General features: G+C 31.2%; 1 protein-coding gene across 1 annotated transcript; it reads right to left on the bottom strand.

Moving 5' to 3' along the window:
- Positions 1 to 2056: 2056 nt before the first annotated feature.
- On the bottom strand, positions 2057 to 6168 carry LOC145119056 (uncharacterized). Its single transcript, XM_079054696.1, has 6 exons — positions 5663 to 6168; positions 5467 to 5563; positions 5270 to 5375; positions 4250 to 4286; positions 3098 to 3347; positions 2057 to 2303 (listed from the first exon to the last, which is right to left on the bottom strand). Exons 1-6 carry the CDS (start codon positions 5846 to 5848, stop codon positions 2230 to 2232), a joined length of 750 nt encoding a protein of 249 aa, XP_078910822.1. The 5' UTR covers positions 5849 to 6168; the 3' UTR covers positions 2057 to 2229.
- Between the last annotated feature and the right edge of the window lie 18606 nt (positions 6169 to 24774).

Genomic DNA, 24774 nt, shown 5'->3' with positions numbered 1-24774 from the left:
GAAACCGACATCTTATTTCAGGGAATAACAGATTTCTCGTACCTGTGGATGAAGACGACAGTGGACAGAGGAGGAGGCAAGCAGATTTCGGCTTAGGCAAGCACTGGTCAGCATCGAGAAGCTTTCATCGGCTACGTGCATCAGAAATGAAGGTGTCGCCGACCGTTGGAGCATCGTCGATATTCTGGTGCGTATGGTGGACAGTGATTATGGTGGTCGGTTAGAAGGGGGAGGGCGACCGGTGGAGGAATGATTGATGGTGAGAAGAGATATCATGTGTTTTGTTAAGTATTTCAAAAACAGTGACAGGAACTTGAAACCTTCTATCATCCCAAGTCTAGAGTCTTTGGTTTAGGGGTGGCGGACAATGAGATTTCCAGTTGTGCCAGAATCCTTTGATGTGAAGCGGCCATCTTCCCTTTTATTTATCTTGGTGTTCCTATGGGGGCCATCATGGCTCGCAAACACAACTGGGCTCCGGTTATGGATCAGATTAGTGGCAGGCTTTCTAACTGGAAATCAAAAAAGTTATCCTTTGGTGGCAGATTAACCTTAGTCAAATAAGTCTTTAGGAGCATTCCCCTGTATTACTTTTCTTTGTTCAAAGCTCCATCTTCCATCTTGGAGGACATTGAAAAAACCAGGCGTCGTTTCCTTCAGGGAGGATGCGAGGAAAGAAACAAAATTCACTGGGTAAAATGGGATGCTGTCCTGGCTAGTAAAGAACGCGGTAGTCTCGGTGTCGGGTCTATGAGGAGTATCAATATCGCCTTACTTTTCAAATGGATCTGGAGACTAAAGTCGGACAACTCAACACTTTGGAGTTGGGTTATTTGTGCTATTCATAACTCCTTTTCGAAACCACTATTTAATATTTCTAAGAAGTTTTTTCCAGGCGTTTGGTATAATATTGGTAAGATTATGCAAGATATTGAAGCTTTAGGCATTAATCCCATGAAGATTCTCAAGTGTTCGGTGGGCTCTGGTGCTAACACCCTCTTTTGGCATGACTATTGGATGGGAGACGAACCTCTCACCTCTCAATTTCCTCACCTATTGGCCCTTGATGTGAAGAAATCATGTCTTGTTTCTGAGAGAATTTCCCTCAATGGTTGTTGCTGGAAATGGAAAAAAAACGCCAAGGCTCCCTTGTGAGATCGAGGAGTGGGACAAAATCCAAGATTGTTTTCGTAATTGGTCTGTCTCTAATTCCCCAGACAGATGGACTTCTACCTTGTCTACTGATGGCAGTTTTTATGTCCACGATTTAAGACATATTATCGATATTAAAACCACATGTGCTGTTGATAATCCGACCATTTGGACTAATGAGGTTCCCCGCAAAGTAACCGGTTTTGTTTGGCGCGCATGTATGGATCGCATTCCATCTGCGATGGCCCTTTCTCTCAGAGGCGTCTCCATTCCCACCTCCTGTCACTTTTGCTCTACTGGACTCGACTTTACAGATCACATTTTGATTGGCTGCTCGTTCGCTACTGAGGTGCTTCAATGGACGTTAAAATGGTGTAATATCCGATGGCAGACTTTTGATTCGGTGAAAGACCTAGTGGGTTTTGCGGCTAATTGGGGTAGATGTCCAAAGAAGAGAAGAACCTTGATTGCCATTATGTACGGTTACCTTTGGTTTGTCCGGAAAGACATAAATGACATGGTGTTTAATAAAAAACATACCATCCCTACGAAAACGGCAGACCACATTATTAATGAGGTGTACAATTGGGTGAACTTTAGGGGCAATTTGGGTAGATTTATTTAGTCGGATTGACTTTGCTATCATTTTAAAACTATGTAATTTCGTTTTGTTTTCTTTTCGCTCCGCCTGTCTCTTGTAGGCGTGGACTTGTTCTGTTTTGTTTGTTGTTCCTTTTATAAATCGCCGTTTCCAAAAAAAAAAAAAAAGACTAATATTAATTTTGAATTATCCTATTTTGTTTTTCGATTTTATTGTATATTTTTTACAAAATGCAATAAAAGCATAATAATTTGTAATAATTTTTAAGGATGAGTGCTATTAAACAAAAAGATCGATGTTAAATGAGACAAAATTTTTTGCATTTACATTTCAACTTCCTTTATTTATTCTTGCAACATACTGCATTTTTTGTACCTTCACATAAACAATGGTTAGTTTTCAATTAAAGAAAAAAAAAACAAGATAAAAAATGGTTGAAAAATTCAACAACTATAAAGTTCATCAGCTTCTACGTTTCAAGTGTTTGGAGTCCTTGGAGATATTGTAGCATCATCGGTTTCTTCTGTAGTATTTCGTGGAGTGTCCGAACCTAAAACAATATCACAACATTTAGAATCTGCTCATATTTAATATTTTGATTTTCTAAACTATCATTTTTGTTTTTCCATATAAATTCATTTACTTTTTCATAATTTAGTCGTTTTAATTTAATTTTTTTAACCCCCCTGTTTAATTTAACCCATGGCCTGACCCGCCCATGTTACAATGCACAGTATAAGAGACAATGGAGTCTTGAATTCACATGCAATGAAAACTGTTTGACTGAAGTTTTGGTCTACAATATGGAATCATCCTCCATTGACCCATCATCCCATATGGCCCCTTACAGCTCATCATCTCACATGCACTCACCCATGCATGTCTCTTTATGCATATGTATCATCATCATCATCATCATTTACCCAACATCTAAATATGCGTTCATGGTTGGATATATATACATATGTCAATGTTATAAATTCCATCTTTATTAACTGTAAATGGTAAAATGAAGGGGTCTAAGACCCTGTTTCACAGAAATAAGTTAATTTATTATAATTTAATATACGATAAGATCATAAAATTAGCCTATAAGATAGTTTATTAATAAGTTAGCTTGAAATAGTTTGCCTTCTTTTTCATTGTACAAATGTATTAATATTGTTGATTGATAAATGGATTTGATAACCGAAATAGAATTTAGTTAGTCTTTAACTTATTAATTAAGGATGTAAAAGTGTGTAATAAATTTTTGTGCAACAAATGAATCAACAATTATGAATATTTGTTTCTTAATTCTATAACTAACAAAATATATTAAATAGGATTAAAAAGATATATTACCGGTAGTAGGAGATGGAGAGGGGACGGGTTGCCTTGGTGGGAGGACTAGGACAGGAGGTGGTGGCGTAGGATAGTCGACTTGACACATTGGCTGCGTAGGATAGTACATATACGATGGCTGCTGAAGACGTTGCACCTGGGGTGTTAATGCTCCCCTTGGTGAAGCTAATTGGGTGGGGGACTGCCCATAGTAATACGGTGCAGATGTGGGCCCATAGTATGCATGCTGCATTGCCGAGTTGTACATTGCCTACGATTTCATATCAAATTATCAATACAGATCTTAAGGTACTATTTTTTTAATGCAATATGTAGAATATAACGATTCATATTCATGTAAAACTCTACTTTCATTACAGGGTTAAAATTTAAAATGCTTGTATTTCTTTCTCAATTTTACGCAACAAAATTATTTCATGAAAATAGTTAATATCATAAAAAAAATTATATATTGAGTTTTTCTTTATTAAACTCAAGCGTTATTTTTTAAAAAAGCTTTAACGTTAATCTTCCAAATATCCGCTATATTAAACTCCAGCTTTTTTTTTTTCGGTTTTAGACATTTTTTTTTTGTATATCCCAAAAAACCTACAACTTTTTTTTATTTGATATTTTTTCGGAAAAAGATCTAATGGTAAGAGGATTTTTTCAGAAAAAAAAATTGAGTTTTTTTAGCAATTTTTTTTTTATCTAAAACCAAGAGATTACTAGTAAACTTGCTAAAATGGTAAAATAAAAAAATCTGAAAAAAATATATGGGTTTTTTAGAAAAAAAAGTTAAAGTTTAATATGAAAAAATCTCAATATATATAAGGTCTTTTATAATATCAACAATATCAAAAAAATAAAAAATAACTATCCATAATTTTAGGACTAAAATATAGAAAGTTTGCTTATAAATATTCAATTGATTGAAATATGGTTATATAAATTTATGTTAGTTGCATAAATTTGTAAAATCTAAAACATTACTGAATAAATTGATCAAATGGTAACGTATTATTGTATGAATTCGTAAAAATGTATATATTGTGACATAAATAACCATTTAACTGTGATAAAATATAAAACATTATTTCATAAAAGTTTAGCCTTTTTATTAATTTTTATGCAGTGATTAGTAATGATTTACAAACTCCTTCGAACGCATACCTGGTGATAAGCATATTCTGGAGGGTAAGTTGCATACCTGCATAAACAAGATTCAATAATTGTAAGTAACATTAAAGTGTTCATTAAAACTTCATAATCGATATTAATGACAAATAGCAATATAATTTAGACTTTTGGTCTAGCGGTAATGAGATCTTATAGGTTTAACATAGGTGGTGTTTAGGAATAGATTAGAAGTAAATTAGTTTTGACGTTTCAAAAAAAATAATAAAAAAAAAACTTCACATTTAACTTTTATGTCACATACGAGATATGATATCACTAAGCTAAAAGCCTAATTGGTTTGTAATTCTAAACGACAGTGTACCTCTGTAATTCTAAATGAGTGTACAGAGGTTGATGCCAACTTGTCATTGTAGAAACAACTCATATAAACAATAATGAATTTGTAAATTTTCGCACATGTACAATCAAAATATGTAGAGTTACTTTTAAACCTTTTATGATCCATAAAATTTCTCAATATAACGTTTCTTGATTAATCATTTAAGTAGAGACGACTCTAGTTTTAAAAAACATGGCTTATAATATAACTTCTATAACTATTTTTGATTTTATTTAACAATGTTTATCTTTAGTTTTTATATTTATATCTTGAAAAATATATATTCTATAAATTTTATAACTCTTGAATAGTTGATCAACTAAACAAATACTTTTCATACACATCAATAGTACACAAATATAATAAATTAATCAAGTTGTCAACTCAACGTACGTATACATATTTATTATGCTCTACCACTACTATGTACATGTCCAAGATTCACGTAAATTAGAGACAGGCCAATTTAATAAATTAATGTAGGAGATAGGTTTTTGTTACTTAAAATACAGAAACAATTATGCAAATGTTTATTTATTGGCAAAGCATAAGATAGTAATGGTTAAATACAAAGTTTACTTTTAAATATTTATAATTTTTTTTTAAACTTTCATAAAACACACATTCAAAAAGTGTATTATGATCTTTATACATGAAATGATTGAAAAACTCACCCATAAGGCGGATACATGACGGATGATGGTGGTTGTGGCGGCAGCAGAAGAGCCACCGGTGATCCTGCTCCGCTATATGTCATTGTACTACTCCCTTGATTTCTTCCTACATATTAGATTAAACTTAACATGAATATAACTTCATAAAAAGGGAAGACTTTGTATATATTTCATCCCGAAGATCGGAGCTTAATTACCATGAGATGCAATATTACAATTAGCTTTTCTTCCATCAATCACAGGATTTGGATCATCACAAGCTCTTTTTGCAGATTCAGCATCCTCATATGTCACCTTAATTAATTTTCATGAATATATATAATCTTTATCGATGAATCTCCAACAATATCAGTGTTTGATTATAGTAAAACTGAAGTTAAATATGGAACTTACAAATCCGTATCCCTTAGACTTGCCGGTGATTTTATCGGTGATGATAACAGCTTCAAGAATGTGACCAAACTGCTCAAAATACGTACGCATTACTCCGACCGGCGTCTCCCATGCAAGCCCTCCGACGAACACCTTTCTAAAAGTGGTGTCTCCGAACGGCGATCGATAATGCTGCCCATACGCCATTAATGATAAGCTCTTCTGTGATTCTCATGCAAACAACTACTGTTCTTTGTCGTTCATCGATCTCCAGAAATCTTTCTCTGAAAGATATATAATGCAAATCCAGAAAAGAAACTATTTTTTCTGCTTAATTTGTCGTGGGTGTTGCGGTTTATAGTTGTAGTTTTAATATTTTATAAACTTACCAACTTCAAAAATCTGGCTGTGTGTGTGAGAGAGAGAGAATGTGTGTGTGTGTGTGTGACAATTCCAAACTTGAATTCGCTGTATATTAGATAAGAGAGGGTGGGTTTGACAGCTCGAAGACTCAAATGAGAGGGGTTGGGGAATTCGCTGTATTCTATCTGTATCTTTTTCTTTTTATAAAAAAGTGTCTCTATTGTAGTGGGGTTCACTATAACCATAGATATGATAAATAAATAAAACTGGTTACATATATAACTTCTTTATTGTTTTTAGACGTTTAATTCTTTTTGTTATTATTATTATTATTATTTTAACCGCTATGATTTATGAGATTTCCTCTTTTTGATTTAATGGGTTGCCCCGTCCCCAATTTGTGGGTATATGGGGAGGGGCCGTACATGACGAAATGCTATGTCACGATTTTTTTTTCTCAATTTAACTATAGAATTCAAGTTTAGAGTAATTACATAACTGGTCTCTACGGGTGTCAAAAAATTGCACGTCCAGTCCAATTTTTTTGCTAAGATATGTCTCCACGTTTGAAATTTGTTATAAAATAGGTCATTAGGATTTTTTTTTTTATAATACCTAAGATACAGTCAATTAAACTATTACAACATTTTAGAGTAATCTATAGAAATAATCGTGTTTTCTTAGAAACAAACAACAATATATTTGATATTGAACTTCATCATGGAGGGGTATATATATTCATCATGTCACCGAGAACAAAGTACACTAAAGGTAAAATGATCATTGTTGTGTATTAACATTTACTTGTTACGAGTAATTGTACCAGATGCAATAATGCATGAGATAGGGTATTAAAAAATATATATATTATCATTTCAAAAACCAAATGAGGATTTATGTTATGGATATCACTTTTGCACAATTTCTATATTTGGCAATCTACTTCACAACTTTTAGTTTCATACCTAGCCAGTGACGGATCCAGGATTAAAGTAAAGGGATATCCAAATAATAAAATTGTGTAATATACAATAAAAAAAATCACAATTTCAATAAGAAAAAACGAGTAATTACATTTTCAGTCTTAACATTCTCAACTCCAAATCAAAGAACCATTCATAAAATCTCACATGAGTCATACTCAAGTTGTTGTTGGTAAATACGTTATCGATGGCGGCTTTAAGAGTCAAAAAAGATGTGTAACGCCTGTTTCGATTTTCGGTATGTCATTATTATTTTTTTATAGTTAAAAATAGTAACAATAATTAAAATAATTAAAATATTAAAATAAATCAATTTATTAAATATAAATAAGATTTATATGTCCAAGGGGGTATTGTGCTAATTCTATAAATCAGCTTGCTAATGAATTTCGGTTTAAGGGTAGATTCCGTCAGAATGGGCATCTTTAAGGACTAAAGATGACTTTTTCAGAAACTGCTTTGTCTTTGTCTTCTCTAAACAACAAGTAGGGACACATTGGTTTCTTTACTGTTTTAGCACCTGCAAGACTTGAATATCTGAAAGTAATTTATCCTAATATCTTAAATGTCCTCCCCTTTGACTATTATATCGATTACTTCCTTCTTTTTGGTTGTAAAGCCCGAGATCATTCGAGGTTCTCGCTCTTGGCCGCCATAGCTAGGGCTTGAGAAGAAAGTTGTTGTAACACTTGATCTAAACCATCTCGCATGTATTACACTACTGGAAAATTTTTGAGGGGTATCCCGGGCTCTACATTGGATCCGCCTGTGTACCTAGCCATTAATAATTTTTTCTCAAATCTCTATTAAGGGTTGTACTCTTGGGATGTGATATATTAAGTATTTGGACTTATAGGAGTCCTCCGATGTCGACTTACAATTGCCTCCAAACTTAGGAATCTGTGATGATTGGTTCGTGTAGAATGTAATGAAATTGACGGAATTAAAATCCAATTTCATCACATTCCAGTGTTTGATTCAACCTTTTGAGATGAAATTGGATTCCTAAATGATTTTTTTTCCACAAAAGAAATGAAAATGAATTCTTTCAAAGTTTGAGTGGAAGATTACCATATTACCCTCTATCAACACCCATCACTACTGTTACCACCACCATCGTCGTTATCGTCACTACCGCTATCACAACTACCATTCACCACCACCACCGCCGCTGCCACCATCTACCACTGTCACCGTCACCATCACCTGCGTCGCCACCACCACCACTGCCACCACTGTCATCACCATCGTCATCATTGTCGTTGTTGCCATTGCCTCTGCCAACAGCCACCACCATCGACACCACAGCCACCACCACCTACCACCACCACCAACACCCTCGCTGCCGTCACTAGTCATCATCACCAACAGGCCCAATGAGCTTAACCATATTTAACTTGTATTATGTCTCATAATGGTAATGGTTGTACATTTTCAAGGTAAATGAAAATATCAATGTGTTCTAGGTCATCACCTTTGTACCTTATTTCTATATTTTTCAAATGTTTAAAAGCATGAGCAACTACTCTACTTATTTGATTCAAAACACATCCAATGCCTTTGTTGAAAACATCACCATTGAAAATTAAATCTTTCATTCTTTCCGGTAAGGAAATGATGGGTGCTTCACAAGTTTTCTATTTAGGGGCCATAAATACCTTTTCTTTTTTCTTGTCCTAAGTATATATCACTCATTTCTTTGTCAAAAAAGTAATATATTTGCAATGCAGGAAAAATCTTGAATAAACCTTACATAATATAATGCCAATCTATGGAAGTTATATACCTCAATAGGATTCTTTGTAGGTTTCTATTTCATGCTTTTTTATTTGATTGGTTCATTTAAATACATTCATGACGAAAACATGTAATAATAACCGAAATTTCAATAACCATAAGTCAAAAGGTTTGCATATAATTGTACTTTTTTTCATATATGTTACTTGTTTTAGGTGTTGTTCATGTTCCTTTTCAATCTTTGAATATATGTCTATGACATTTATAAATACAATGACCGAATTGCAAAGGAAATACTTGTATACATTATTCATTAAGTTCATAAAACATTTGGTACATTAGTGAGACCAAAAGGCATCACGAGAAATTTATGAAACACTGTCATTTTAACATTGTTTTCTTTCATTCTCACTTGGGGGTATCCAAAAATAGTTAAATCTTAAAAGATTAGTCGGATCCTTGTAGTTGATCAAACAAATCATCAATTCGCAGTAAGAGGTAATGATTCTTGATAGTGGTTATATTTAATTCTTTATCATCTATACACATGTGCATAGATTTGACTTTCTTTTTCAAAATAAAACGGGTGCTCCCTAAGGTGAAGAAATAGGTGAAATAAAGCATTTATCAAATAGTTCTTATAACTGACGCATCAAACTCATACATTTATTTGTGGGCAATACAATAAGGAGTACAAGCAATCGATGGTGCTCCAAGAATAAAATCGAATCGAAATTCCACTTTCCTTATGGGTGGAAATTGGGTAAATCATCAGGAAAGTATTTGGAAAATTCTTTAACTACAATTAGCTCTTCCGTACTCTTTTTATCATCCAATACATGACATAAAAAGAATCACATCCTTTCATAAGGCGCTTGTATGACTTAACCATCGTAATCAAATCATGCATATTTCTTCGCTACTTACCATAAATTTGCTTCTATTGAGAGCGATGATTGAGACTATTCTATTTTTACATAATATTTTTTCTTGATTACCCTTTAGCCAATCCATTCCAATAACTACAATAAACCTAAAAAATTCCAATGGGTAGTAGCTTGCATAAAATATTTCCCCATCAATTTCTAATGTATAATTTTTTAAAATACGATGAATGGTTACTAATTATTTACTTGCGGTTTTCATCACATACACATTATTTAAAACCATAGTAGGCTTGGCAAAAGTCTTACAAAACTCATATGGGACGAACAAATAATTGAAACTTGAATCGAATAATACACATGTCGATAAGGAATTAACATGTAATGTACTTCCTACTGTTAGAAATATACTTATTGAAACAACATGTTAGTGACATAATTAATTATATGAGTCTATATAGGTTATACACTTGGCCCACCAAAAAATCAAGAATAATGAATTTGATGGATTAAATTGTTGTTTATTAATTTTCTTAAATTAAATAATTAGAAATTAATTATGATGGCCATATATGGATTAAAATCCAATGATTTGTATTATGGTAAAGTTACCATAATTGAGCAAATGTTGGAGGCTAAATAAGGCTCCTTAGGGTTCCATATATATATATATATATATATATATATATATATATATATATATATATATATATATATATATATATATAAGAAGGCAAGATCAATGAGCCATTAACAAACCCTAAATTATGTCCATCATCCTCTCATTATGCCTCCTCATAACCGAAAGATCTAAGAGAAAACCCTAAGGGTTTTGGTCGATTTTGCTTAAGCTCCACGGAATAAGGATTTTGCTAAGCTTGAAATAGCTTCTTGAAAACTAACGGTAATGTTTACCCCATCTTGTATGTAACTTAGGTTGCTATTAATTAATGAGGTAGATTCATGGTTTAATCATAATGTTTGTTTTATATCGTTTATGTTGCAAGTTTCTTGTTTATTTTAGAAACCATTTTCTACACAATGATTCAACACATATGCAACATCATGAGACTATTTCCTTTAATTGGTGCTATTTAATACAACACTCTATTCATCTTTATTTTTCTTCTTTCTCATTGGTTGTTGGAGCTAAATTCGATGTCCTTTTATTGAAGTATTTTAACTAATATGGCCATTTTCATGGTACGAATAACATTCTACTCCACTCATAGAACTCTAATGCTTTATCACCAATTGTTTCGCATTTAAAACATTCTAAATAACATACTTTAAACATTCAGTGCACATGCTAATCTGGTAAGGAATATTGTCACCACACTTACTGGGAAAGTTGGCAATGTTGCTAAGATTTATGTTGGAGTTGGGTGCATAAGCACTTTTTAAATAGCTAGAGATTGTCTGATAACCGACAACCAGGGGTTTATTTTGCAACGTTAGTAGTTCCTTAACCTCACTAAAACAACCTGGTGGCACAACACCGACTTTCATTAGGTAGCTAATGCATGACACATGAGGTGTCTTAAATGATAGATAGTAATGAAGTGAAGATTGGGGACTAAACCTGCTAATTTAGTTTGAAAAGGGACTATTTCTATAACAATCATAATAATTGGATCAAAGGTGTTATGAGCACTTTGAAAAAGGGACTATTTATGTAACAATCATAATAATTAGATCAAAGGTGTTACGAGGATTAAAGTTTGGGACCAAAAAATTTACTCTTATTTTATTTTAGGAAGGTGTCAAAGAATACTACTTATTATAGATAGGCCATTACCAAAATAAAAAAAAATATTGTCATGTTGTCACCCTATTAGTCCTCCTAATTAATGCATGTCACCTATTGATTCTTCATTTCAAATTTCAAAATTTTAATTTCACACTCTAATTACATTATATTAATAACATTAGAATAAAAATAAAATTAATCTAATACAGATTATAAAATGATATAATTTCACGTATTTATTTGAATCAACGATTATAATTTTATATAACTAAAAATGTATCTCTAAATTAATAATTTATTTAAAATAACTAATTAATAATTTTGAGTTTTTACTACGAGTATTTAATTAAATTTGTAACCATCATTTCCACAAGTTATACACTAGTAATTAATATAATGGTTAAAAAATTTATTGTAAGGGTTTTTGTGTTTACTATAGTGGTTTTTTCATATGTACTAAAATTTTAGGAGGATTTTTGGGGTTGTTTGAGATTGATTATTTAAAATGTTTATTGATTTGTTCCGATTTGACAACGGTAATAACGAGTATTTAGTGTTTTGATAAAAATATTTCATAAATATTTATTTAGTTAAATAAGAAGTTTTGATAGATCATTTATCACTTACTTATTCATTTATTTAAAGGATCTGAGTAATATCAGTGGTGTAAATGCTTAGAAAAACGTTTTTTTTTTCTGTTTCTATATAAACAACCAATTTATAACATTTGAGAACCATGATTACAAAATTAATTAAACTTTCATAGTAAAAACTCAAAATTATTAATCAATTATTTTAAATAAATTATTAATTAAGAGATATTTTTTAGTTGTATAAAATATAATCGTTGATTTAAATAATACGTGACCTTATAATATGTATTAATTCTATTTTATTTTTTATTCTAATGTTATTAATTTAATGTAATTAAAGTGATAAATTTAAATTTTAAAATTTAAAATGAAGAATCAACAGGTTGACAAGTGACATGACATTAATTATGAGACCTAATAAGGTGACACGAAAAAAAGAATAAACAGGGCCGGATTTGAAGGGGGTCAAGGTGTGCCGTCGCACAGGGCCCCGAAAAAATTAGGGCCCAAGATTTAGGCATATTATATATTTAATATTTGTATAAATAATAAGTATTTCAAATAAGAACATAAGTTTCATATTGCTCAATGGGTAAGGGCGCTACTGATTATTTAAAAAAGCGAGAGCACCATATATTCGAATCCTGTCGTTGTCATTCTTGCTTTTTTGTATGGCCTAAACTTCCTTTGAGTGCTTCTTCTAAATTCTCGTTATTTTTTTTTCTTGCTAAATTATTGTAATTGTTTTTTTCTTTCTAAACTTCCTTTGAGTGCTTCTTCTAAATTCTTGTTATTTTTTTTTCTTTCTAAATTATTGTAATTGTTTTTTTTTTCTAAGAATAAGATTGCAAGATTCATTCATATAATATTTTATTAAATTATTAAGTAATCTTTTTGTTAAAAAATTAATTACTTTTATTGAGTTTTAATACACCATGCACCCATTTGTTTCACTAATTTATAATGACTCCCAAAAAGATAATTATAGTGATGGCTTCTAGTTATAAGCATGGAGTCTTTGAACGGTTGAAGGAGAGTAGATTTCTGTCACATTTTACTAATGACCAAACTAACCTTTAACATCTTCGTTTTATTAAAATATTTATATATTTAGTGAAATTGTAGTATAAAATATTCGGTCCGAAACAACTAGTCGGTACTCATTAAAATACTATGATTTTGTTATGTTTATTGCTATAAAGTTTATCATCATTTTAAAAAAATACTTTATGTAATTTAATTCATTACACGTTGAGGCCTAAGGGCCTTTTTTTTCTGACTCGTCCAGGGCATTTAAATCCTCAGGACCGGCCTTGAGAATAAATATATTCTTTTATTAGAATAGAAAAGAAGAGATTACGTGGTTATGATTTGTTTTCTATTTTATTTCCCACTTTGAAAATATACACATTAGTCAACCATTACAGAAACCAAATGAATTTCAATAACACATTTCAAATGACTAATTATTAGGGCACCGAATGAAACATCTGAATGAGTTTTTGTTGGTTCATAAAGTCCACATCTTTGTCCATTCTATCACATTTACTCAATCATTTTTTTGTACAAATAACCTAGGCAAAGATTATAGCTAGAAAGAGAAAAAGAAGAAGACGATGCAAAAGATCGAGATCTTATTTCAGAAGAAATCATGTAGAAGTAAGTCAATGACATATTCAAATGGAAAAACAAAGAAAATGCCTTGTTCAACGTTTTTTTTTTGGACAATTTGGAATTTTTGGAATGAGTTGGTTGTTGAAACGATTAAACCGACAAAAGCTATTATTTTTGCAAGATTGTCTTGCAATTTTTTTTTTAATTTGATTTTTCATTAGAAGTAGAAAACTAAAAATTAATTGGTTTGGTTGGCTTTAAAATACCATTCTTTTTGCAATATCCTTGGTTTTATAGCATCTTGCTAGGCTTGTGCGATTTATTTCTTGTTTCAAGAAACTTGTATTTTCTAAATCAACTTAATAAATAAGATTATTAAACCATATAGAGCTTATAAACCCATATGCACTTTGTATGAAAAATATAACAAAAATTGTCGATATATAAAGATATAAATATTTAGATAGACACAAAATAACAAATTGGTTTTCTAAATATTTACATATAATAGGTTAAGTTTTTTGGAATTTGCTCTCGTAAAAGGTTGGAACTAAAAGATAATATAATAGGTCATGTAAGTTTACTGGAGACAAAATTTAACCGTAAACATAAAATTAACTACTTTTAATAAGAATAAGAATAAAATTAATATAGTAATTTTTTTAAAACAATAATATAATAGATTTTATTTTTGGAATTTTCCTTTGACAATATCTATAAAATTGAACATTTAATTACCCACTTGGACACTTGTCTATCTATTAATTCACGGGAGTCCAAACAAGGCCCAATTATAACTCATAAAAGAACCTACACATGTGCCAAAACTTATAGCCCAGGCTAGCCTTTGGTAGGGGCTTATCACTTAATACTTATGTCTTAACTTCTTATACCTATACAACAAAGTATAACTGAAAAAAGAAATCACACAAGAAAGATATAAAACCAGAAAAAATATATATATATTATCAGTTACATTATCTTATGGTTTAATATCATTTTTATATAAAATCCTAAGCAATCATTGGGTAAACAAATTTATACAATTTTCTTGGACAAATCATTTTAATTAACTAACTTACTTGCAACATTCCTTCACCCAAAAAAGTTATTTACTTATATTATTCAGAAAACATATCATTATATCTATTACTTATTTAAATTTACTTGTATCATAGTTAAATGTTTGATTGAACAACAACAGACTATGTGAATTCCATTAAAAAAAAGTCTTTATAAAATGAAGATTGTTGCATCATAAAGATGACCTCCCACATACATAAAAAAAAAAACGATAAAGTGTAAAGAAACAAACGGTAAGGAGAAGGTCAATAAATACCATATAAAAAAATGTAAATAAATCAGGCATATGACATACTAGCAAAGAGCAAATATCAACAATAAGGATCAAAAGAGAAAACATACAAGTGTTGTAGTATTATTTAAGACACGTTAATTGTTTTCTTTTCGTTCTAAATTGATTATTATTATAATATGTTTTGAAAAACAAAAAAAAAAATTAAAAAAAAAAAAAAGCCGGACCTTCTGGGAGTGGGTTTATTGGAGCTGTTGGAAGTTGTCTCGGTCCCTATTGGATATGGGCCAGTCCATGGGGATAACCGGATAAACACATTCTAATTATCTTTATATTTTTTTATTAAATAATAAAATTCGAATTAAATAATAAAATATTTGTGCTTTTTTTATTAGGGATACTTATCAGTATAACTATCCAAAATGCCCAAATATCTATTTATAACCAGTTTTTAAAACGGCTTTCGAAAAGAAAAAATACGAAATGACTATTCTAGAAATATGTTCGGATTTTAGACTTAAGAGTGTAAATTTCAGATTTCGGGTTTGTCTTATCTTTTTATTAATCTGTTATAAGTTTTATTATTCAACTAATTTGTTTTGGATATCAGAGTACACATAAAACACCATTTAAACCTAAACATCAAATAAATAAAAAATACTTATTTACATAAGTATTAATTCAAAAACCTAATATGTTCCTACGTAAGGCTACATTACACGTTCCCCATATAGATTAATAGTAAAATCATGTATGGCCACAAACCTAAAGGAAGCCATCATTTTATAAAAAGTGGCATGAGAAAACCACAATCCTCCCACATGTATGACTTATATGATTGAATATTGATCCCTTGCTTCATCTAATATATCCGCAAGACGTAGACATACAAAACTCTGTATGCCTAAAACACAGCTCGTACCCACCTACCTGAATGTATAATTCATCGGTATCACGTTGGGGATATGTACACACCTGTGTACATAAGATATAGTGCATAAGAAGGGAGTCATGTTGATAAAAACAAAATCCTATTATAATTAAAAAATTAATCCATTTCGAATAAGTTCTTTAGATTTCAGAGAAGGGTTTTTATTTGGGACACTTTCGTTTATAGTTTTAACTACATAATAATATCTAATTAGACAATTAACTAGGATAAATATTGTCTAAGTACTGTAATACACATACAGAAAACGTATTCTAATGGAAACAAATATTTTGAAAAAGTCTTTTTGATTCTCTAATAGAGTTTTCATTTCGGACATATTTTTTTCACTACGTAATACATAATTAGAGAATATAACCACGATAAATATAACCTAACTAGTGAAAAAAACCATACAAAACACGTAGTTTAAATAAAAAAAATGACTATTTCATATAAAAAAATTGCGGATTTCGAAGAAGGATTTTCATTGCGTACGATTTTTTTTAACTACATGTAGACAATCTCAATCTAAGGTTAACATTAAAATTAGGGAAAATGACTCTTGAGGGTAATTAACTTTTGCGTTTGTACTCATTTGGTCTCTTTCATTTTTTGTATTCAATATACCATCGAACTTGTTGTTTGCGTTCACCATAACCCTTTTGACCTGTGATAGCCGGTCAAAGGGTTATGGTGAACATAAACAACAAGTTCGATGGTATATTGAGTACAAAAAAAGGAAAGGGACCAAATGAGAACGAACTCAACAGTTGGTTACCCTCCTGAGTCATTTTCCCCGAAAAGTTAAATGAAATTAAAGTTGCAAAATTATCAAAGACTGCAACCTTCTTTGGCTATAACGTATATGAAGAGCGTTTCAAATGGGTAACCTCGTTAAAACATGGTCTATGTTATGCTTACTGTGGTTAGCTGTCAACACCTCTCTACAAAAGGATATGACTGTGTATGAGAGGTATATTTATCAGTATAAACGTTTACCTCAAGGTATATTATGGTGGTGTGTCTACAAAAGTAGCACGATATTGTACATATTGATGTTGTATCTTATCCCATGAATTCGATCTTAAAACTAAGTAAACTCAAAAATCACAGCACTTTGATTCCACTCGTTTGTAGACTTGGCTAGAATCCATGATACGATAAATCATTTGATTGGAAATGTAAATGTAGTCATGAAATGTGCATGCTTAGTCAAGATTCCCCTAATAAAATATTCAAGTGCATTACAAAGTTGTACATGTATGAATAATGTTCTTTCGTGGGTTATGTTTTGAAGAGAAGCAAGAATGAATCTCATAAAGTCATTAATATCAGTAGGAGATGACGTGGGATTTACTGTAAATGAGTAAATGGAAAATGAATCAGGAGGGTAACCAACTGTTGCATTTGTTCTCATTTGGTCCCTTTCCTTTTTTGTGTACTCAATATATCATCGAACTTGTTGTTTGTGTTCACCATAACCCTTTGACCGGCTATCACAGGTCAAAAGCCGGTCAAAAGGGTTATGGTGAACACAAACAACAAGTTCGATGGTATATTGAATACAAAAAAAAAGGAAAATGACCAAATGAGTACAAACGCAAAAGTTAATTACCCTCAAGAGTCATTTTCCCTTAAAATTATAAACAATTCACCTGGAACATTGTAATCTCCTTAGAATCTGAATCTATTGTTCGACTATTAGAAATGCTTTTGTGTGTGTGTGAGAGAGATCATTAATCCGAAAATGTGGTTCCAGAATGTGATGGGTACGAAATTCCAGATTTTCCTTAACTAAGACAAGGTATACTATTGGATCTCAGATCCGAAATACTTCATTTCTGATTACGTTGGTCAAATCTGTAAAGAAACATATTCTTGTATTTTTTATTATCCTGAAAAATTATGTGGTAAGTTTGTAAATATCTCTTTTATAAATTAGATTTATAAAACCGAGAAAATAGAGACTTCCAATTGTTAGTGTATCTTACATTGGTGTGACACCGTCTTATAAATGACTATATATGTTGGAGTTCTTATTCTGTCCACAAAGATTCTTTTAGAAAGACAATTTTGGGCTCCACATATATTTACACAAATTCGCAATTCAAACACTACACATCATGGTTGTCAAAATCGCGATCATTATCGTACGATCGTACGATCTTAGGTATGAAAAATTAGTCGGATCGTAAATGGATCGTAATCGGGATCCGATCTGATCCTACCTTCCATTGTTTTTTTATTTTTTATTTTTATTTATTTATTTATTTATTTATTTATTTATTTATTTTGCTAATAAGTGTTTTTACAACTTTATGTTTTTTACGCTTTACCAATTTACCGTCTATCATTTTGTGTTGTGACTTATAACTAATATTTTAAAGTTTTTATAAATTTTTAAAGAAAAATTGAATGTTTGAAATATTTTTCATGTTTTAAAACTGTGTTTTATTTTAAGGGATCTTACGATCTCGATCTAGCAAACTCAAAAACGATCATATGTAGGACATGAGCGGAGCCACCCTAGGACGAACTTTTTTTTAATATATATATATATATATATATATATATATATATATATATATATATATATATATATATATAATATCATTTAAGTACTTAAAAGATATATGCTATTTTTTCTCATGTTAAACTTATCATATTCTTTTTCATTTGACTAGCTTTTAATTAGTTTTTATCTAATATATATATATATATATATATATATATATATATATATATATATATATATATATTAGTTTATTTTATTTCCTTCCTTTTTATAGTTTATTTTAGTATTTTTCGTTCTTTTTGTTTGTATTGCATTGTATGTTCTTTATTTTCTCTATCATGGATTGTGCCGGGTACTTTCTATTTTGCATGAGGTATTTTGCAGGGTTTTGGAGCTCGTTGCGGTTATGGACTAGCTTGGAGATGGGTTTTGTGGGCTTTCGAGGCATTATTGGGCTTTCCGGATCCATCAAAGGAGATTTGGGCTTAAAAAGTTGAAAACTTTGATGAAGTGGGCTTATGAAGATGGGTCTTGGATTCTTATTTCGGGCTTGGACTATCCACATTTGAAGCTTGAAGATGATTTGCCAAATTTGAATCATGTGAGGTGTGGAGGGGACCAAGAGAATACTGAGTAGTGGAGTGGTGTAGTGGAGAAAAAAGAGCCAATAGCATTCCAACATCGTTTGCGAGGGTGGAGTCTCAGTCGCGCAACACTTGCCTGGGTACCCGCGCAACTGCACACTTTTGGGCATTTTGGTCATTTTGCTCACCATTTACTTTGGGGGTTAGGGCTATCAGCACACACTTCGATTTTCCACCATTAGAGACCATTGGAGGCATTTTTTGGAGCTTGATACACATTCTTCTCATCTTTCAAAGTAATTGTTAGTTTCTTGATGCAAAAACACTTTTGTGATTGTTATTTTGTTGCCATGAGTGGCTAGTTTCTCTATTTTGGTTAAATTTGGCTAAAACCCTTGGATATTTGTGGGTTTTGAAGGATTCATGCTTAATTGTCATTTATCTTATGTTTATGATTCTATTTCATATTTCTTAAGCTTGTTTAATACTTTGATTATGAGCTTGGTACTTGAATGAGCAATTGTTGGTTTGTTTCTTTGGTTTAACATTGAATCATTGAATTTACTTAGAACAATGGCTTTATGATGGTAGAAATCATCTCTAGCTTATGAATCATGACTCATTTATAGATGTGTAAGCATTGACATCCTTTAGGAATTGAGGATTCCTTCATTTTTAAGGCTAATCAACTTCTTGGGTTCAATTGCTTCAATTGAATCCTTGATTTTGATTAAGAAGGTGTGTTGTGGGCTTCCCCAACCTCCATACTACCTATGAGGAATCTTGGCATATCATGTTTCATGATTGCTATAACCAATTTGGGATGAATGATAAGCTTCATATTGAATCCTAATGATAAACACACAAATGTTCATTGTGTTGAATTGCCTTGGTTAACCAATTCTCTCCAATATTTGAGCATCTCACCATCTTGTTTAATTGCAAGCTTTTTAGTTATTCAAGTCTTTGGATATTTGTGGGTTTTGAAGGATTCATGCTTAATTGTCATTTATCTTATGTTTATGATTCTAGTTCATATTTCTTATGCTTGTTTAATACTTTGATTATGAGCTTGGTACTTGAATGAGTAATTGTTGGTTTATTTCTTTGGTTTAGCATTGAATCATTGAATTTACTTAGAACAAGGGCTTTATGATGGTAGAAATCATCTCTAGCTTATAAATCATGACTCATTTATAGATGTGTAAGCATTGACATCCTTTAGGAATTGGGGATTCCTTCATTTTTAAGGCTAATCAGCTTCTTGGGTTCAATTGCTTCAATTGAATCCTTGATTTTGATTAATAAGGTGTGTTGTGGGCTTCCCCAACCTCCATACTACCTATGAGGAATCTTGGCATATCATGCTTCATGATTGCTATAACCAATTTGGGATGAATGATAAGCTTCATATTGAATCATAATGATAAACACACAAATGTTCATTGTGTTGAATTGCCATGGTTAACCAATTCTCTCCAATATTTGAGCATCTCACCATCTTGTTTAATTGCAAGCTTTTTAGTTATTCAAGTCTTTGGATATTTGTGGGTTTTGAAGGATTCATGCTTAATTGTCATTTATCTTATGTTTATGATTCTAGTTCATATTTCTTATGCTTGTTTAATACTTTGATTATGAGCTTGGTACTTGAATGAGTAATTGTTGGTTTATTTCTTTGGTTTAGCATTGAATCATTGAATTTACTTAGAACAAGGGCTTTATGATGGTAGAAATCATCTCTAGCTTATGAATCATGACTCATTTATAGATGTGTAAGCATTGACATCCTTTAGGAATTGGGGATTCCTTCATTTTTAAGGCTAATCAACTTCTTGGGTTCAATTGCTTCAATTGAATCCTTGATTTTGATTAAGAAGGTGTGTTGTGGGCTTCCCCAACCTCCATACTACCTATGATGAATCTTGGCATATCATGCTTCATGATTGCTATAACCAATTTGGGATGAATGATAAGCTTCATATTGAATCCTAATGATAAACACACAAATGTTCATTGTGTTGAATTGCCTTGGTTAACCAGTTCTCTCCAATATTTGAGCATCTCACCATCTTGTTTAATTGCAAGCTTTTTAGTTATTCAAGTCTTTGAGTTTTCAAGCAATCACAACCCCCCCCCCTTTAGTTTAATTGTAATTAGTTGGTTTTATTACACTAGTTCTATTGGATTGCATTGGTGATTGAATACAACTATTTTCCCGATGATCGATACTCATCTTTACCATTATATTACGTTTTATTTGTAAACAAATGGTGTAATTTGCTTGGTGGACAGCGAAGCCAATATATATATATATATATATATATATATATATATATATATATATATATATATATATATATATATTGGCTTCGCTTCTGACATAGGAACCCGATCTTGACAACCTTGTTACACACTAGTTTACACATTTCGTTAAATTGTAATTTTATTATTCAAAATCACAAACACTTAGTAAAATCATTTCCTATTTAAAACGATTAGGTTAACAGTAGAGAATCCAAAGAACCATTGTTGAGCTAAATGAGAAAAATAATACAATTGAGGTTAATGTTAGCCAAAAGTTTTTGAGTGTTAGTCTTTAAAATTATATAAAAGCATTGATGCATGTTCAAATTATATATTTTAAAGCAATATTAGGTTCTTTCTTTACATAAAATTTATATGCCTTTCCTTTATATGTTTATCTTTGAATATTTTACAAAATAAATATAGAAAATGAAAGAAAATGAGATATGAATGTTGAGAACTTAAGCAGCAAAGGGCCAAGCGTAAGGTCGACAGAGATCCGAATGTGTGCATAACCGCATATTCCAAGTACAGGGACAAAACAGTAATTTCGCTATTCTTACCTTAAATACAATTAATCTAATAATCTATCATTAAGTGCATTAAAGATCAATAATGAACTTCAGAAAAATATCATAATAACATTAGAAATATAAATATTAATAACTATAATCGTTTTAAATACAAATTCTACATTTAATGCTCAAACAAACATTAGAAATATAAATATTCTTACCATAACACATGACAACACGAAACACATATTTAGACCGATGAAGTAATTATGTAACATACCTGGAACTTGTACTTTTTGTTAGAAACAAACTATCGTTTGTTGAAAAAAAATACGAAGAAAAAAAAAGCTCTTACACTGAGTGATTCTTTTCCAAAACACAATGCTTACACATATATCAATGTTATAGCAATTACCTCTAACATTAAATAGAATTGGAGCAAGATTATAACCATTCAAATTTAAGTGGGAGTAAGGCCAATGCCACCATCTTTTCTTCCCATCACATATAGATAGGGACAAATCACCATACTTGTGTCTTTTTCTAACTTTTGACATTTCCACTTTATTGCTTAATTGAAATGTACATTTATTTAATTAAATTGTATTTAAAAAATAATACTTTTATCATTTTAATTTTATTTAATTTTCTATTTATTAATAACAAACAACATATTTAAATGATTTATTTCGTTCTTTCGTGTCAACACAATATGCCAATAGTATCTAACAATCAATTGTTAGACATATTATGTTGTATTTGTATGCATATTTGTATTTTAGTGCGACTCAACGTATAGTCAGTCCACTTTGTAATTAGCTCTTTAGCATTATATTATTATTTATATATTGGTGGAATCCAATATGAAAATATTTTGGAAAATGTCATGTTTATATACATGGTATTAGGCTAACCCGAACCGACCCTCTCTACCCTCCTGTTGTCTTCTCCGTCTGTCGATCTCTTCTCATCTTCATCCTTTGTCCTCTTTTTTTTCCAAGACTACCACAAAGAACAACATTGAAAATGTCTATATGTATTACGAACATTAAATCGTATATCTCGTTCATTTTGGATCTTGATTGTTTGAATTATGACGCTTATCGTAGATTATTTCAAACCAACTTCATTAGGTATTCAATTTTTTTTATCATCTTAATGGTTCTACTCACATACTGGATGACGCTGTGAGGAGCAAAATCATCATAATCTATTCTCTAAATGATTTGGACACTACCGCAAGTTGAGCATGGAAGAGTTTAGAATATATTTTTTCGTGTCAACAAAGATGCCAAAGCAATGCAACTTGACTATGAACTTCATAACATCGTTCATGGTGACTTAACCATCTCGAAATATTGCTATGTGTAAAAACCATCTCCGGTCTTCATGACAATATTAACATCAGCGTATTGAAAAAGAACGTGGTGATGTACACCATCAACGGGTTAACACCCAAATATGATCACATAACAAGTTTGATTCACCATCGATCTCTTTTCCCCTGCTTCTTGGAGATGAGAGCCTTGTTGCTTTCTAAAGAGCAGTGTATGGAGCAAGTGCACAATCGATCTACTCAAGCATCACATCACGATAATTTATCTTCTCCTACGGTTCTTACTGCAAACCACTCCAATAGAGATTAGTAGATTTATAACCTATTTCGGGTCAAATTCCACTTTAGGCAATTATTATCTATATATAATAACAATAAACTTTAAAACTTGTTCATTTCAAGCAATTCACTTTCTCGATTTAAGCAATATATTAGGCTAGAGGGAGTGGTAACACTCCTAACACATTGCCACATCATTTTTTTACCTGTCACGTCTCTTTTTGTCTTAACATCTAAATCTTAGCATTTTATAAGGAGTGGTAACACTCCTAGCACTCCATTTTTTTCTTTTTCAAAATTTATTAAATTATATAGTTTTTTTAAAACAAAAACAATTAATATTAAATAATTTTATTTTTTTAAACCACAAACAATTAATATCTAATAAATTATATTTTTTAAAACATGAACATTTCATATTTAATTAAAAAAAAGTTACAAAAAGGTTTTTCAGGGGGTTTTGTGTTAATTTTAGAAATTTATATTTTAAAAGAAATTGTAGGTTGGGGTCTAATCTGTCATAAGGCTAAAATCGAGGGACCAAAACTGCCAAATTGTGAATTCTATGTCTTCTTCCCCATTTGTCTGGTTAAAATGAACAACCAAAGCAACGCAGCAAATCTACAAAAATGGAGGTTTACTTTCACACTGTCGAAGCTTGTTTTATTTTTATTAAAGAAAAAAAATGGAAAGTGAAGCCAGCCAAGCCAATCACAGCCCTTTCTTTCTTCTTTCTCTTTCTCTTTCATCTCGCCAAGATTGCAACGAGATGCATTTAGCGAGTCCCCTAGCGAGCGCTAGGGGGCGGTGTTCCAGAGCCCATAACGAGCGTAACGAATACCCATAGAGAATCCACTCCGTTTAGTCTTATAGTAACATGTTATAAACCAAATCATTAAAAAGAATCAAGTTATTATTATTATTATTATTATTTGACGAAATACATTATCTAAAATGAAATTTGATGTAAGGTATATTATTCTTTCATTCGTTTAATCCAACATAAGAATATAACGACCATTTTCCCTAATTTGTCGATGAGACCCCATATAAATTCAAACATCAAGTTTTATGAAATTGATCAATTATCATGCTTGATGTAGGATAGAAGGGAAGTATTTGTCAATTAAACACATCACATGTCCAATGGGAGGGCCATGAAGGCAAAGGCAACTTATGAGTCTCATGTGATGGTGAGGGTGGGTGGGGTGGGGTGGCCCTCTTAATGTTACATTTGAAAAAAACAAATCAAAACATTATGAACATAATCACTTTAAAGTGTATTCCGTATGATTTCGTATTTAAATGTGATATACTAGAGGACATTAGAGTGTAGACATAATAAAGTTGTTTGTTTTATAATAAATGTTCGTTTAAGTTTCCGGTACAATTTTAAACCCTCATGTGATGATTGATGATTGATATAG

The sequence above is a fragment of the Lactuca virosa genome, chromosome 6, assembly GCF_052849685.1.
Source record: "Lactuca virosa cultivar CGN04683 chromosome 6, Lactuca_virosa_CGN04683_v6, whole genome shotgun sequence".
Lineage (NCBI taxonomy): Eukaryota > Viridiplantae > Streptophyta > Magnoliopsida > Asterales > Asteraceae > Lactuca > Lactuca virosa.
The sequence above is the reverse complement of the archived record's forward strand: the minus strand, read 5'-3'. Positions and strand labels throughout refer to the sequence as shown.